This window comes from Nelusetta ayraudi, unplaced genomic scaffold (genome assembly GCF_046127955.1).
Source record: "Nelusetta ayraudi isolate G7.1 ecotype Tasmania unplaced genomic scaffold, CSIRO-AGI_Nayr_v1 ptg000008l, whole genome shotgun sequence".
NCBI classification, from domain to species: domain Eukaryota; kingdom Metazoa; phylum Chordata; class Actinopteri; order Tetraodontiformes; family Monacanthidae; genus Nelusetta; species Nelusetta ayraudi.
The window spans coordinates 6,324,203-6,336,540 of NW_027466058.1; the positions used below are offsets into that span (position 1 = coordinate 6,324,203).

At 47.4% G+C, this 12,338-nt stretch overlaps 1 protein-coding gene across 2 annotated transcripts; it reads left to right on the forward strand.

The window, feature by feature from the left end:
• The first annotated feature begins 4,451 nt into the window (after positions 1-4,451).
• On the forward strand, positions 4,452-8,352 carry npas4l (neuronal PAS domain protein 4 like). Of its 2 annotated transcripts, XR_012926081.1 has the most exons (9): positions 4,452-5,286; positions 5,378-5,523; positions 5,610-5,709; positions 5,822-6,095; positions 6,175-6,284; positions 6,388-6,523; positions 6,633-7,741; positions 7,839-7,951; positions 8,036-8,352. XR_012926081.1 is itself a non-coding variant. In XM_076018993.1 (8 exons), exons 1-8 carry the CDS (start codon positions 5,109-5,111, stop codon positions 7,865-7,867), a joined length of 2,082 nt encoding a protein of 693 aa, XP_075875108.1. In that variant the 5' UTR covers positions 4,452-5,108; the 3' UTR covers positions 7,868-8,352. The 2 variants fall into 2 exon arrangements, 1 of the variants encoding a protein (XP_075875108.1); XM_076018993.1 differs by having other exon boundaries at positions 7,839-8,352.
• Positions 8,353-12,338: the final 3,986 nt, after the last annotated feature.

Below are 12,338 nucleotides of genomic sequence, written 5' to 3' on the forward strand. Positions count from 1 at the left end.
TTCTATGGAATGTTCTATAGCTCATTGTTGTTGTTGTTCCCCCCCACCCCAAACAGCTGAACGCTGTCACTGCTACCATCTGTTACTTCAGCAGGAATACAATTAAAGAACCGTCGCCGTGGGTCGTCTCACAGCTGTGTGTGCGTTCGCGTCCTCTCGGCTTCAACGGGCAACAGATTCAGGATCGGAGCACCGGTTTATGATGTGCAATGCTGCAGCTGATTCCATGCATTTTTAATAGCTTGTGACAACGGCGAGCTGACATTTATGACAAAACGGCAAGCTCTGGATGCAGACGAGCCTCGTCTGATTAGAATTTACCGTCGTTCCGAACAGGGCTTCTCGACGGCCGGGGCAACAGAATTGTGTTTTGAAAAAAGAGAAAAATCATCCCGAGACCGAGGGAACAGAGCATGGCATTTAGGCCTTTTATTAAAGATAGCGTAACAGGTAGAAGAGTTCTATTTACTGCCTATTTATATCAGTGTTAATATTAACTGTGCTGCCACACACTTGTGAGCTGCATTGATCAGTTTCGGGGGGGGGAGAGATCTGCCACTTCCAATCAGGCACCCCGATTGGTTATTTATTCTGGGAGCCAGCAGGTCTCCAAGGTCTCAGCTCCAGGATTGGATAACAGCAACCGACATCTTTAAATGTTTACAAAGTTTTGGTTTGTTTTTTTGTTTTTTGTTTTCATGCGAAGCGGTGTGAAACAATCTTCAGATGCGGATGGACGGCGATGATGGTGGCTCATCAGTGCGACTTTGGCAGGGGAGACGTGTTGATGCTGCTTTTTGCCTGAGCGGGATTCCAGAAATTAAGTCTTTTACTTGTGCTGCCCTCCAAGAGCAGACATTGTATTATTATTATTATTAGTATTATTATTATTATTATTATTATTATTATTTTGGTTTGTTTGTTTTTGTTTTTTTACAGACCGGTGGTGCCAATGTGACACAGTCTTATGTGATATAACCTGCACACACAGATGACAAATAAAAATGGCTGATGAACAGATCAAAAACTTGTACCAAATTGAAGTCATGAACAGATGATTGGGGTTTTATTTTTTTCTTCTTTTGCTTTCATATGTTTGGTGAAGGGTTAATTTCATTTTTTCCCCCTCGGTTTTTGGATCTTTGATTATGTTATTTTCTATACCTTTCAGTGTTTTGTTTTTAGTAGCTTTTAGTTCAATATCTGTTGCATTTCTTTGGATGTCAGTGATTAAAAACTGCAGTTCAGGAAGCTTCTTATCATTAATTTAAAGTATTTTCCCCAACTTTTTAAAAAAAAATAAAAATAAACTGGTTACAATTTATACAGGACTGGTCTGGACAGTTTCAATCCGTCTTCTGGGTTCACAGACGTATGATTCATAAACTCTTGACAGCTCGAAGAAGGAGATCACTATATTAAGTGTCTATGGTGTCAGACCATAACTGTCCATACCCTCTCATTGATTTTAATTCCTTCATTTCTGTTGGGTTGCTGAGGACTCCTAATCAGACCTATCTGCATAAATATTTGCATCACATTTTGTCATGCATATGATTCAAGTTTAAATCAATTTCAGTCAGGACAAAATGAAATCGAATGTAATATTTTTCTCATCTGTAGAGGTCTTTTTTTTTAGTGCACTAAGACTTGTTAGATGTACTTTGCTGCTTTTCAGAAAGTCTGTTGAATCATGACCTGGATTTCCCGGATAATCCTTCGACCTCGCTGGCACTTTTACTGAACTGCAGCGAGCGTGTCTGTGCAGCTGCAGGGGAAAAGAACAGAAGTATGGATCATGACATGAAGAAAAATGTCCTTGCGGTGTGGAAAGTTTCATTTAAATCTCATTGGTTGGCTGCAGTAAATGAAGCAGCTTTATTTTCATCAAACCTACAGGAGCAGAACAGGGTTCAGGGGCCAGGGATATTCTGGTGCCGTTGACTTAGAGTTGAATGTATTGTATAGGAGTAACTTTCAGATAAATTCCTGACATTAATAGTAACTACATTATCAAAAGCAGATTTCGACTGAAACAAATAAAATCAATCCAAAATGTGCAAAATCATGATAACCCATATCAGACACTTGCGTTATTTTGTCAATATTGCAACAGTTAATATTTGTGTGTCTGTGCCTGGTGTCCACCTCTCAGTCGCTACTGTGGTTCACTGAACCGTGACCGTCCACTTCCTGTCAGGGTGCACAGGGTCCAATCCAGGCCAGCCGGCCTGTCTGATTACCCTGAGTGCCGACTCCAGCGGTGCTCCTACACTGTGGTGCCACCAAAACCCCCAGACAGTCGGGACGCGTGCCGGTGGTGGTGGTCCACACTGGGACACAGTGTCCCAGTGTGGACCCAATCCAGCCTTCTGTTCCTAACAGTGGCCTGGCAGTTTGCTCCTGTCTGTCAGCAGCCCCGTGCTATAAAGCCAATGTTATCTGCAGTGTTAAGTGCAGGCCACAGACAGTGGGGTCGGCTAATAGTCATGCAGCAGAGACACTGTGTCCCGCCGGGGGTGAGGGGGGTCTCCGCCACACACAGGAAGCGGGGCCGCACCGGGTCCCTCTGTCTGGCCCCTGGCTGGCCAGCGCAGGCGCTAATGCCAACAGGCACTCGAGCGAATGACTCTCATTTCCCTCCAGGACTCAGACGATCCCGGCGGCCCTTGAGAATCAGGCTGAGGATTTGTTCAGAGTGATTTGTTTTGTCTTGTACCCGGGCCCCACCGCCGACAGTCCCCTCACTCAAGTTCTAGGTCTGCACCGCCAGCGTGGCCAAAGGCCATTAAATTGTTAAATTGGGGGGGGGGGTTGGGTGAACAGCCTTTTAAACGAGTCCTCAGAGGATAGAGTCTGTCGTTGTTTAAGGAGGGGGGAGGAGGTGTTGGTGCAGCCCATGGAGCATCATCATGTCTGCAGACCTGTGCCTTGATTCTTTTCCAACAGGGAGGTTTAATTGAGTGACTAATGCGCAGACAGTCACAACGCCATTGATGGCTTCCGCAGAAATCTCACGCATGAAGCTGCATTTCTGCCGAGACGCGCATGCTAATGGTGTTTTGTGTTCATGCTGTCGCGTGTTGAACTTCTTAAAAAAACGGCTACATTTATCTTTTTTCTCAAAAGGCCTCACCTCTGCTGATGACGTTTTGCTGCACGTGCGATGAATTGTGCAGGATTTGTTGTGATGCGGTCGCTGGGCTTTCGTTCATCTCTCACTGCCGACTGCCTCGCATCAAGTCTCAACATGTGTTAGTGGAGTTTAAAACGTTTTTATTGATGAGGTTAAATAATGTTGGGACATAATGTACAGGACTGGTAAATAAACACTTAAGAGCGCATAAAGTGGAAAATTCACTTCAGCAGTGTTTCCTGTCATTGATGTGTCTCTGGACTGCCAATGAAGCAGGAAAAACAAAGATGTGCTTTTGCGTAAGTGTTTCTGTCACTTAATAATAAACTTTATTTATATAGCACTGTTCATACACAAGATATGCAACCCACAGTGCTCAACAAAAAACAAACCAAAAAAAAGTAGTAAGTAAATAGCAATAAGAACAATAATCATAATAGTAACGATGAGAAAAAAAAAATAAAAGCTCCAGTGCCCCTCCCCCCACCCCATACGGACCCACCCCTTATTTTGAAGGCTGAAATGTTTAAATTGTTTGATTTTCAGGGAATGTTTAGTCCACGTGGTTTCCAACTATAATTGTTTTCTGACATGGTTATTTCTGTCATCATGAACCTGCTAATCCAGATTTCACGCAATAAGCAAAATCAAATTAATAACAATCATAGTCATCAGGTAAAAACATCACCCTGTCACTCCTCTATATCAGTCACACGTCTAAACTCGTTCACTCGTACGTCGACTGTTTTTGCAATGACGTCACAACACGCACAGCGAGGCTCAGTGACTGACTCATCATCACGCACTCAAGCTCTGAGGAGACGGGCCTCGCTGGCGCGCTTCACGGGGTTACCACGTGATCTTCTTTCACGCGCGTCAGGTGAGTGCCTTTGCGCGCGCGCCACGATTAAAATACATTGCCCTAAAAGTGGCAACATCTACGTCAAGATGATAATCTGGTGCAAGAACCTGGCGGTCGTGACAGCGCGTGGAACCTCCCATCACCATCTCATCTCAGCCCCTCCTACTGCACGAGGAGGTTCCGGTGAGCAGCTTCTATCCATCTCCCTCTCCTCTCTCTCTCTCTCTCTCTCTCTCCCTCTCTCCCTCTCTTCTCTCTCTCTCTCTCTCTCCCTGCACCACGCTCCCTCGTGGCTGCCTCTTCACACTGCAGCTGAGCTGAGAGGACCCAGACCCCAGTCTGCCGCCTGCAGCGTGCGCACAGCAGGAGGCCGCTAATCCAGTTTTCCCCAGTCGGCAAACTTCTTCTGTGAATTATACTGTGGTGCCGCATTGCAATAAATAAAACACAGTCGCCCACAACACAGACTACGTGAACTTTGCTGTATCTTAAAACACTAAAGATTTTGAAATAAAGTGAGTAATGGTCCAAGTTTGACGGGGAATTAACCCTCAAATAAAAACCCAGAAATTTCAAGCTGCCGAGTGCATGTTCTGAATGGATCATTTTGATGTAATGATGTAATTGTCACTGTTTTTTTTTTATTTTTCCTTTGGTCCCAATGACGTGTGGGCCCCCCCTCCCTTCCTCCATCAGGACACCCTCTTTAGGCAATGAAGGGAGCAGCAGAAGGCCGGCCTCCTCTTTTTGTGCGACGCCCACGCTGAAGTCCTGGCAGCTTTAAAAGCCTCGCATACTCTGTGCATGGACCCAGACGGATCACTGATCACACACACATACACACGCATGCAGCAGTGAGCATCTCACTGCTGCTGTTTCTATAGGAACCCTTGATTATTATTTTTTTAATGCGCTCCAGCAACAAGAAAGAAGGAGGAAACTTGGCAACCAGTACTTTATGTATATTTTTGTGTTGTTGTCGTTTTTTTTTTAATCTGTGCACCCAGAAGAGGATGACTTTGGACGGATTTTCTAACGTGCGGCAGTAGACAGAAGTTCCCCCTCCCACGCTCGCGCCTTTCTTAAGTTTTCCTCCAGGCTCGGGCGGCCATGGTCTCCCACAGATCCACCAAAGGAGCATCCAAAGCCCGGCGGGACCACATCAACCACGAGATCCGGAACATGCGCGCTCTCCTGCCCATCTCCCGGGAGGACCAGGAGCGCCTCTCCTACCTCCACTCCATGGCTGCCATCTGCGCCTACATCCGGAAGTCTGTTCTCTTCCAGGGTGAGTCTTCGACGACCTCGCTCCAAACTCAACTCCTCACCTCGGCGACGGGCTCGGCTCACCGTGTCCGGCTCCCTCTTTCCTCCTCAAGGTCTACCGGCTGCAGAAGGCTCCAGCAGCTCGCCGCCATGCGAGGTGTTCCTTCAGAGCCTGCCTGGCTTTGTCCTGGTCACCACCGCCCAGGGAAGGCTCGTCTACGTGTCGGAAAATGTCGACCAGTATCTGGGTATCTCTATGGTACGCCGACTGTTGATTAAACAGAGATCCTATCCAGTTATGTTCAACTTTCAGATTTTTAAAACTGTTTTTCTTCTTTTTTCCAGGTGGCTGTGCTTCAAGGTGACTCTTTGTATGACATGGTGGAGCGCTCTGACCTTGCTGTTGTGAAATCCAACTTGGACTTGCAAAGTAACCCATCATTAGGTAACGCAATATTCCCTTTAAAACTGCCCTAAACTAGAATTATTGTTGTTGGCGCTTCATTCTTTTTTTTTTATCATCCAAGTTGTACTAAAAACAAACTGTCTTTCTTCAGAGAGGAATTTTGTGTGCTGCATGCGAACGTCCAAGGCCTTTAGGCAGCAGCAGCTGGGTAGCTGCGGCTCCACGATGGTCAGAGGGAGGTTCCAGTATTTCCCCCGGCCGTGCCGGCGCTCCTCCTCTTCCTCGGACCCCCTGCCCGACCAGCCCCTGTTTGTTGCCCTCTGCGCACCCACGGTCGACCGAGTGCCGAGCTGCGACTCCCACTTGTGTCAGAGCTTCGGCAGCCTCCACAGGTTGGACATGACCTTCATCCAACTGGCGGACAGGTGCGTCATTAGACAGATCACAGTAATTAAAGGACGCCTTTCACGAGCTGCTTGCTGACGACGTGTTTCTTTCTCTCAGGGTTTTGTACTTTCTGGGTTACACGGCGGAAGAAATGGCAGGCCGGTCGTGGTACAGTCTCATCCACCCTGAAGATCTTTCCTCCGGCGCCGAGTCGCACAGAAGATTATGTAAGTCGGAAAGCACTGCACAGACACTTATTTCCTTGCTGGCAAAACGAAAGAAATCCAGGTTAGTGAAGCATTTTAATGCTTTTGCCTTTTCTCCTCCCAGTGCAGGCAGATGAAGGATTCCGGCTGGAGACGGTGCTGAGGCTCCAGTGCAAGGATCTGTCCTGGACCTGGGTTTACATTCAAGCTAGCAAAGACTCTGGATGCCAGAGCTTGAGTTGCACCAACTTCCTCATCAGGTATGAGGACCTCCATCAGTTGTTCCCCCTGTTTTTTTTTGTTTTTTTTTTGTTTTTTTTTGCAAAATCCCTGATCCATGTCTTGTTTGTTTGTTTTTTTTGCCTGCAGTGACATGGAGGCCAAATACCTGCAGAGGAAAATCAGCAGCGACACCTGCAGACCACCATCTCCAGCTACCTCTTGCAGTTTTTCGACTCACGCTCAGAGCAGCAGCAGCATCAGCGGCGCAGCCGGCTGCTACAAAAGGAAGAGGACAGCCAGCGAGGAGTCGACGGGGTCCGGTAGGGAGTCCGAGTGGGACTTCACAACCTCACTCCCTGCCCTGGGTGACGGCCTCGCTCTCTTCACGCCCCCTTACAGCCCGGCCTCCTCCTCCTACTCCTCCTCCTCCTCCCTCCAGCAGGGGGAGCTGAGCCGTGAGCTCCTGATGGATGTTCACGGCTACGCAGACGAGCTGCTGTCCTCCCCCGAGAGCTCGCCCGCCCACTACTACTCCCACCTCGAGTCAGCGCTCCCCTGTCACCACTCACCCGGGGACACCCTCCTCCCCCTCTCCCTCCCCCTGCTGGCCGACCAAACCTTTCAGCAGGTCTCAGCAGCCCTCGGCGCTCACTCCCCGCCACCTCCCTCCCCACAATCTCCCACTTACGATTTTATAGCGTCGGACGCCCGCTTGGTCCCCAGCTGCCTGCCCGACTTCGGCGACGTGCCGGCAGACTGCGCCCTGCACCAGGACGACTTCAGCTTCCTCCCGCAGCCACAGGGGGGCAGCGCCGCCCCAGAGCGACAGGTCCCCCTCCCAGGGTTGCCCGGTCTGCCCACCCCCAGCCAGTCTCCCTCGCACTCGGAGTCGGGTCTCTACAGTGAGAGGGAGCGGGCTGAGATCAGCATCCTGGCCCAGCAGATCTCCTCCCTGGCCAGGAGCTTCTCCGCCTACCAACCCAACGTCGATCCTGGCTGGCCCGCGCGCCCCCACCTGCCTCCATCGAAACCTGAGCTGGTGCTCGACGATGGCGTCTTTGACAGCATCCTCAAAGACCTGGACTTGGTGAGCGCCAAAGGCGGCTCGCGGGAGCAGGAGACCCCCGCCCTGCCGCCGGCCGCCTCTCGGGACCTCGAGCAGCTGGCCGTCATGGAGGCCTTGGGTTTGCAGTTGGAAGGGCAAGACACTGGGTTGCATCAACTCGACTTCTACGTGCAGAGTGACCTGCAGCGAGGTAACCGGCCGCTCATCTCCTGTTTCATCTCATCTCTGTGTTCCTCTCTATGCAAGAACTTCCATTTAATCCATGTGTTTTTCTGCCTCCTTTTCAGGTGGACTCGCTGAAGAGAGCCTCTACTAAAGAAAAAGAGAAATAAGTCTGTGACTTAGTAAAGCTACCGTTTGTATGGCATATTGTCAGGGCAATCTTCCAGAACTCACAGAGGTGTGTGACAGGAGGCCCCGTAACCTTAGCGGAGACCATGTTTCTGACAGCTGTATTCTGAATGTAGAGCCGTTGTTTCCGCAGTTTTGTCTTCATCCTCGCATGCTGCGGCCCACCTGTCTCTCTCTAACGTTCTCATATTTTGGTGAAAGGGGTGCTTTCTGAGAAACGCGTCGGATGAGCAATGACGCAGGTACATTTTTCTCATCATCCTGAGAGATCACGGTTTACAATTGAGCACTTTATCACTGCCAAAGGGACTTTTATAATAAGCTGAGCTGAATCAACGGCATGCGATCGAAATGGCTGACATACCAGCACAGAAATAATAAAAAAAGAAAAACCCAAAACAACCAACATTCCTTAGAATGAAAAGCCTCATCAATTTTATGGTGTATTCAACACTTAACTTTATTATCGCTTTAACACTTTCAGGGGCATCTTTTCTTAAACAACTACCTCAGTAGTGCATTCAAACACATTCCTCATCTATTTCCTAGTAGATGATATTTATTTTCAACAAACTCACCTTTTACTCTCTTGTGATTGTATTTTTTTTTTTAGTTTTGTTTAACTGCAATGTGAATGTCATTTTTTCTTGACGCATTCCACTTGTATTCTTAATGGTACTGATGTTGTGTGTGCGCTTGTTTTTCTAAAACATGAATAAAACAGTTGAAAAAAAAATCATTGTTGTGTAATGATATCATCTCACTAATTAGGGTCAACATCAACTTGTTTTCTATGATTAGCCTCTGGCTTATTTATGAGTCTCTTTCTGTAACGTGGAGCTGTGAGTACGGTGACACATCCGTGGCTATTTTGTGCTTGCTCCTGTTTCTTTGGCTCTAGGGACCAGTCGATATAATTAGCTCCAAACACATAAACTATGATGACATTTAGGAAAGCTCTTGGAGGTGTGACAGCGTATGGAAGGACAGTGGTGAGAGCCCACTGGAAGACAGTACCGCCTCTGTTTTTGTTTGCAATGTAGTCAGTTTAATTAACCATGATAGCATGACTGTGAATAAAAGCTGGCAGGGATTTTAAAGCCTTTCTTTTTTAGTATATTTCTTCTTTATTCTCTGTCTGTCTGATGCAACCACATCTTTTGAAACACGGACGAGAATCTTCCACAAATATTTTATAGTAATCATAAAAAATTCTAAGGGTGCTCAAACACCTTTTTCTGAATGCTCATCAGTTGCACTTGAACACCTTAGATAGATGCTTAAAATACCATTATAGCCCAGACATCTTGCCTATTGACTGCTCACACTAAAAGGTCTGCTGTGTTTCCTTAAAATTTGGTGCTGAGCGGCTAGTGCACAATGTGTCGACCAATAATTGACTGCCCTGTGTAGGGGGCAAGAGACTGTGGATTGAAACAACATTAAGTGTGGGCTATAAAACTATATGGGGAAAAGCCTCTGGGTCAGCTGGTGTGTCCTTCTTGTCTGTCACACTCAGACATGTTTTACTTTTCACCTAGGGCCGTAAAAGCCTTGATTAGTGCAGCTTTAAAAACACACTTATTTATTTCTCCTATTAAAAGCAGGCACGCATTAAGAATACCACGGCCACTGGCTCGTGATCTGTATTTTTTATGTGCGTTCGTTCAGTGACTAAGGCACCGAGATGAACGGCCCCTCCATCACGATGCCTATAACCTCGGCTCCTTCGGCTGCACATTGATTTTTATTTTTTTATTTTTTTTATTTTTACATTTAATGGCCACAGGCCAATGAGAGCATATAAACTGTATGCTCGGAAATCAATGGCATGTTTTGGGTCCGGATGTGCAGTCAATGCATAAACGAGCAGTAAGACAAAGAAATGAAGTGAGCTGGGGATGAGGCCACTGATGGATCACCGCGGTTAAACGGTCCCGGAAGGGGGGCCCCACTGGGGCAGCACAGGGAGGCAAGGCTCGCAGGGAGCAAAGCGGCCACTAGATGGCGGGATAGCACCGAAAGCCCCCTCCAGCGTAGCCACCCGCATGCCCTTGTAACGAGTTTGAAACAAAAAGTGTAGACATGATGAGAGGGAACGCGGGGGTTCGGATGGGGAGGGGGAGGGTGGCGGGCCATCATCCGGTCCGCTCCCGAGCAAACAGTCCAGATGCCTCGCCGTATCCGCGGAGACCTAATTAAGAGTGACGTCTGTTGAAGGGTACAATGGCACACGAAGTTTTCCTCGAGTCCCCCCTACACACCCACCACCTCCAACTCCCCTCCACCTCCCCCACATCTGCCGCGCTCCCGTCTCCCGGCGTCGCTACCTGGAGCACTAATGATTTCCCCGGAGTGTGCGGCGTCGACACGCCGGTCCACGCCGGGGCAACGGCGCGAAGCCACCTTTTCAATACGCCGACACACACAATGAATGACTTGGAACAGTCCCGCGTCCCGCAAGATCACACGGCGGCGGCAGTAAATATAGTTTGTCGCCTTTCGCCGTGCAGCTAGCTAGCTAGTTTGCCGCCTTTCGCCGTGCAGCTAGCTAGCTAGCTAGCTTCGCCACCTATTTTTGTTCCCTCACATCAACTCGCCACATGGTCTGTCAGCGGTTGTTGAAATTGTCACAAAATGTCATGAGTTGTCATTATGATCCCAACACAGTTTGGCATTAGATCCAAGTCTAGATTGGTTTTTCTTTCTTTTTTCCCCTTTCTTTTACCCTAAAAACAGCTGTCACTGCTTCAATGCTTAACTTCATTTAACCTCAAATCATGATGACATTTAAAGAGGCCCCCGGAGACTCATCCTCAGGAGGCACCACTCATTGTGCATTAAATTCAAGGGAAGGTAAAACCTCAGCTCAACTCCCCTTTTCTTTAAATGCTGTCAATTTATTTGCCCATTTTATTCAAAGTGACAAAAAAAATAATCTTGTGTGCACTGAGATGCATTCTGCAGCCATTTAATTGTAGCCGAAACACAAACTGGCTGACTCACTGTTAAAAGACTCACATTATTTGTGTTACGCAGGAAAAGAGTGTGAGACGTGACAGCCCAGCACTGAATCCTTCTTTACACAAGAAGTCTAAATAGCAAAATTGTGTGCCCACGTGACTGAAGTTTAACATCATTTGTGTGCACTGCCACATTCTTTTCTGCTGGACACCTGAATATGCACGGTGAAAATAAAACCATTACAACTCTTGCACAGTGCTAATTACCACATTGCTTCTTTTAATGGTTACATCTGCCTGGCTGAGCCCTGAGAGGCAGAAGCTGTCTATATGCTTATTACAAACATGATTATTGCCCCGTTATGTGCTGCCATGCCCACATCCTGCTTAATTTGTGTTGGGACTGCGGGCTCAGAGGAGTGGCAGGGCTGGTGAATGAGAGTGTGATTGTTTTGGATGGCTTCTGAGCCGCTCTAAAACAGGACATGGCATTTGAAGGCAATCAGCCTGAAATATAATAGAACAAATACATTGTTCAAAAATAATATTTAAACTTGAATCTGATGTTGATAGCCAACGTGCAGGAGGATGCAGCCCAGGATTAAAAACAAACAAACAAACAATCTGTTGTCTGCCATCGACTGGAGCCCACAGGTTGCAACAGAAAAAAATTCTGCAGTAAAACATTTTATCCATTCTGTTAAGTTACCAATGGTAATTGTAGTATTCACTACAGCGGGTGATTATTCTTTTTTAGGTTTCTTCTTCTCTTACTAAATATTGTGACTAACCGAGTGGAAAGAACCAGAACACATCTTAAAATAAAACCAAAAAAGTTACAAAACCTTGAATATTTTTGCAAAACCACACCTTTTTGAAACAGCCAGTCAGGCACAAACAAATGCAAAGGATTCTTACTGTTGCTCGTTCGCAAGCCAAAAATGAGAAAACTAAATGGGGGCGAGACCAGCAGCAGAGCTTGCAGACCACAGACTCCGACCAGGGGAGTGAGGTTGGCGCCGGCGATGCAAGCGTCATTGGAGTCGTGATTGAACAGACCGTCAACCGGCGAGTGATTATCTGCCTGCAGCTGAGGCTTTTTGACTTTGTTGCCTCAAAAAACTAAAAACCCTGTCACATGCACCTGCGGCGCGCTGCCACTCAGCCTCATTAACACGTTCTGAACAGTACTCGCTGCAGCGTCTGGGAGTGCTCACGTAAATCAAATGCTAACAAAAAAAAGCTAAAGTTAGAAGTAAGACGCTGAAGAGATCTGTTTATTTAATAAGCCTGTTTAAGTGAGGCGAACGCTGATCACATGCATGACAAGAGACAAACGTGCTCAAACAACGGCCGCGTAATGAGTGCCGCGTTAATGTATCACTTAATTACACGGGAGCCCCCCCCCCTCCTCCCACTCCTCCGCCTCTCCTCAGATCAAATAAAGGTGGCGGGCAGATAAAATTGGCACCG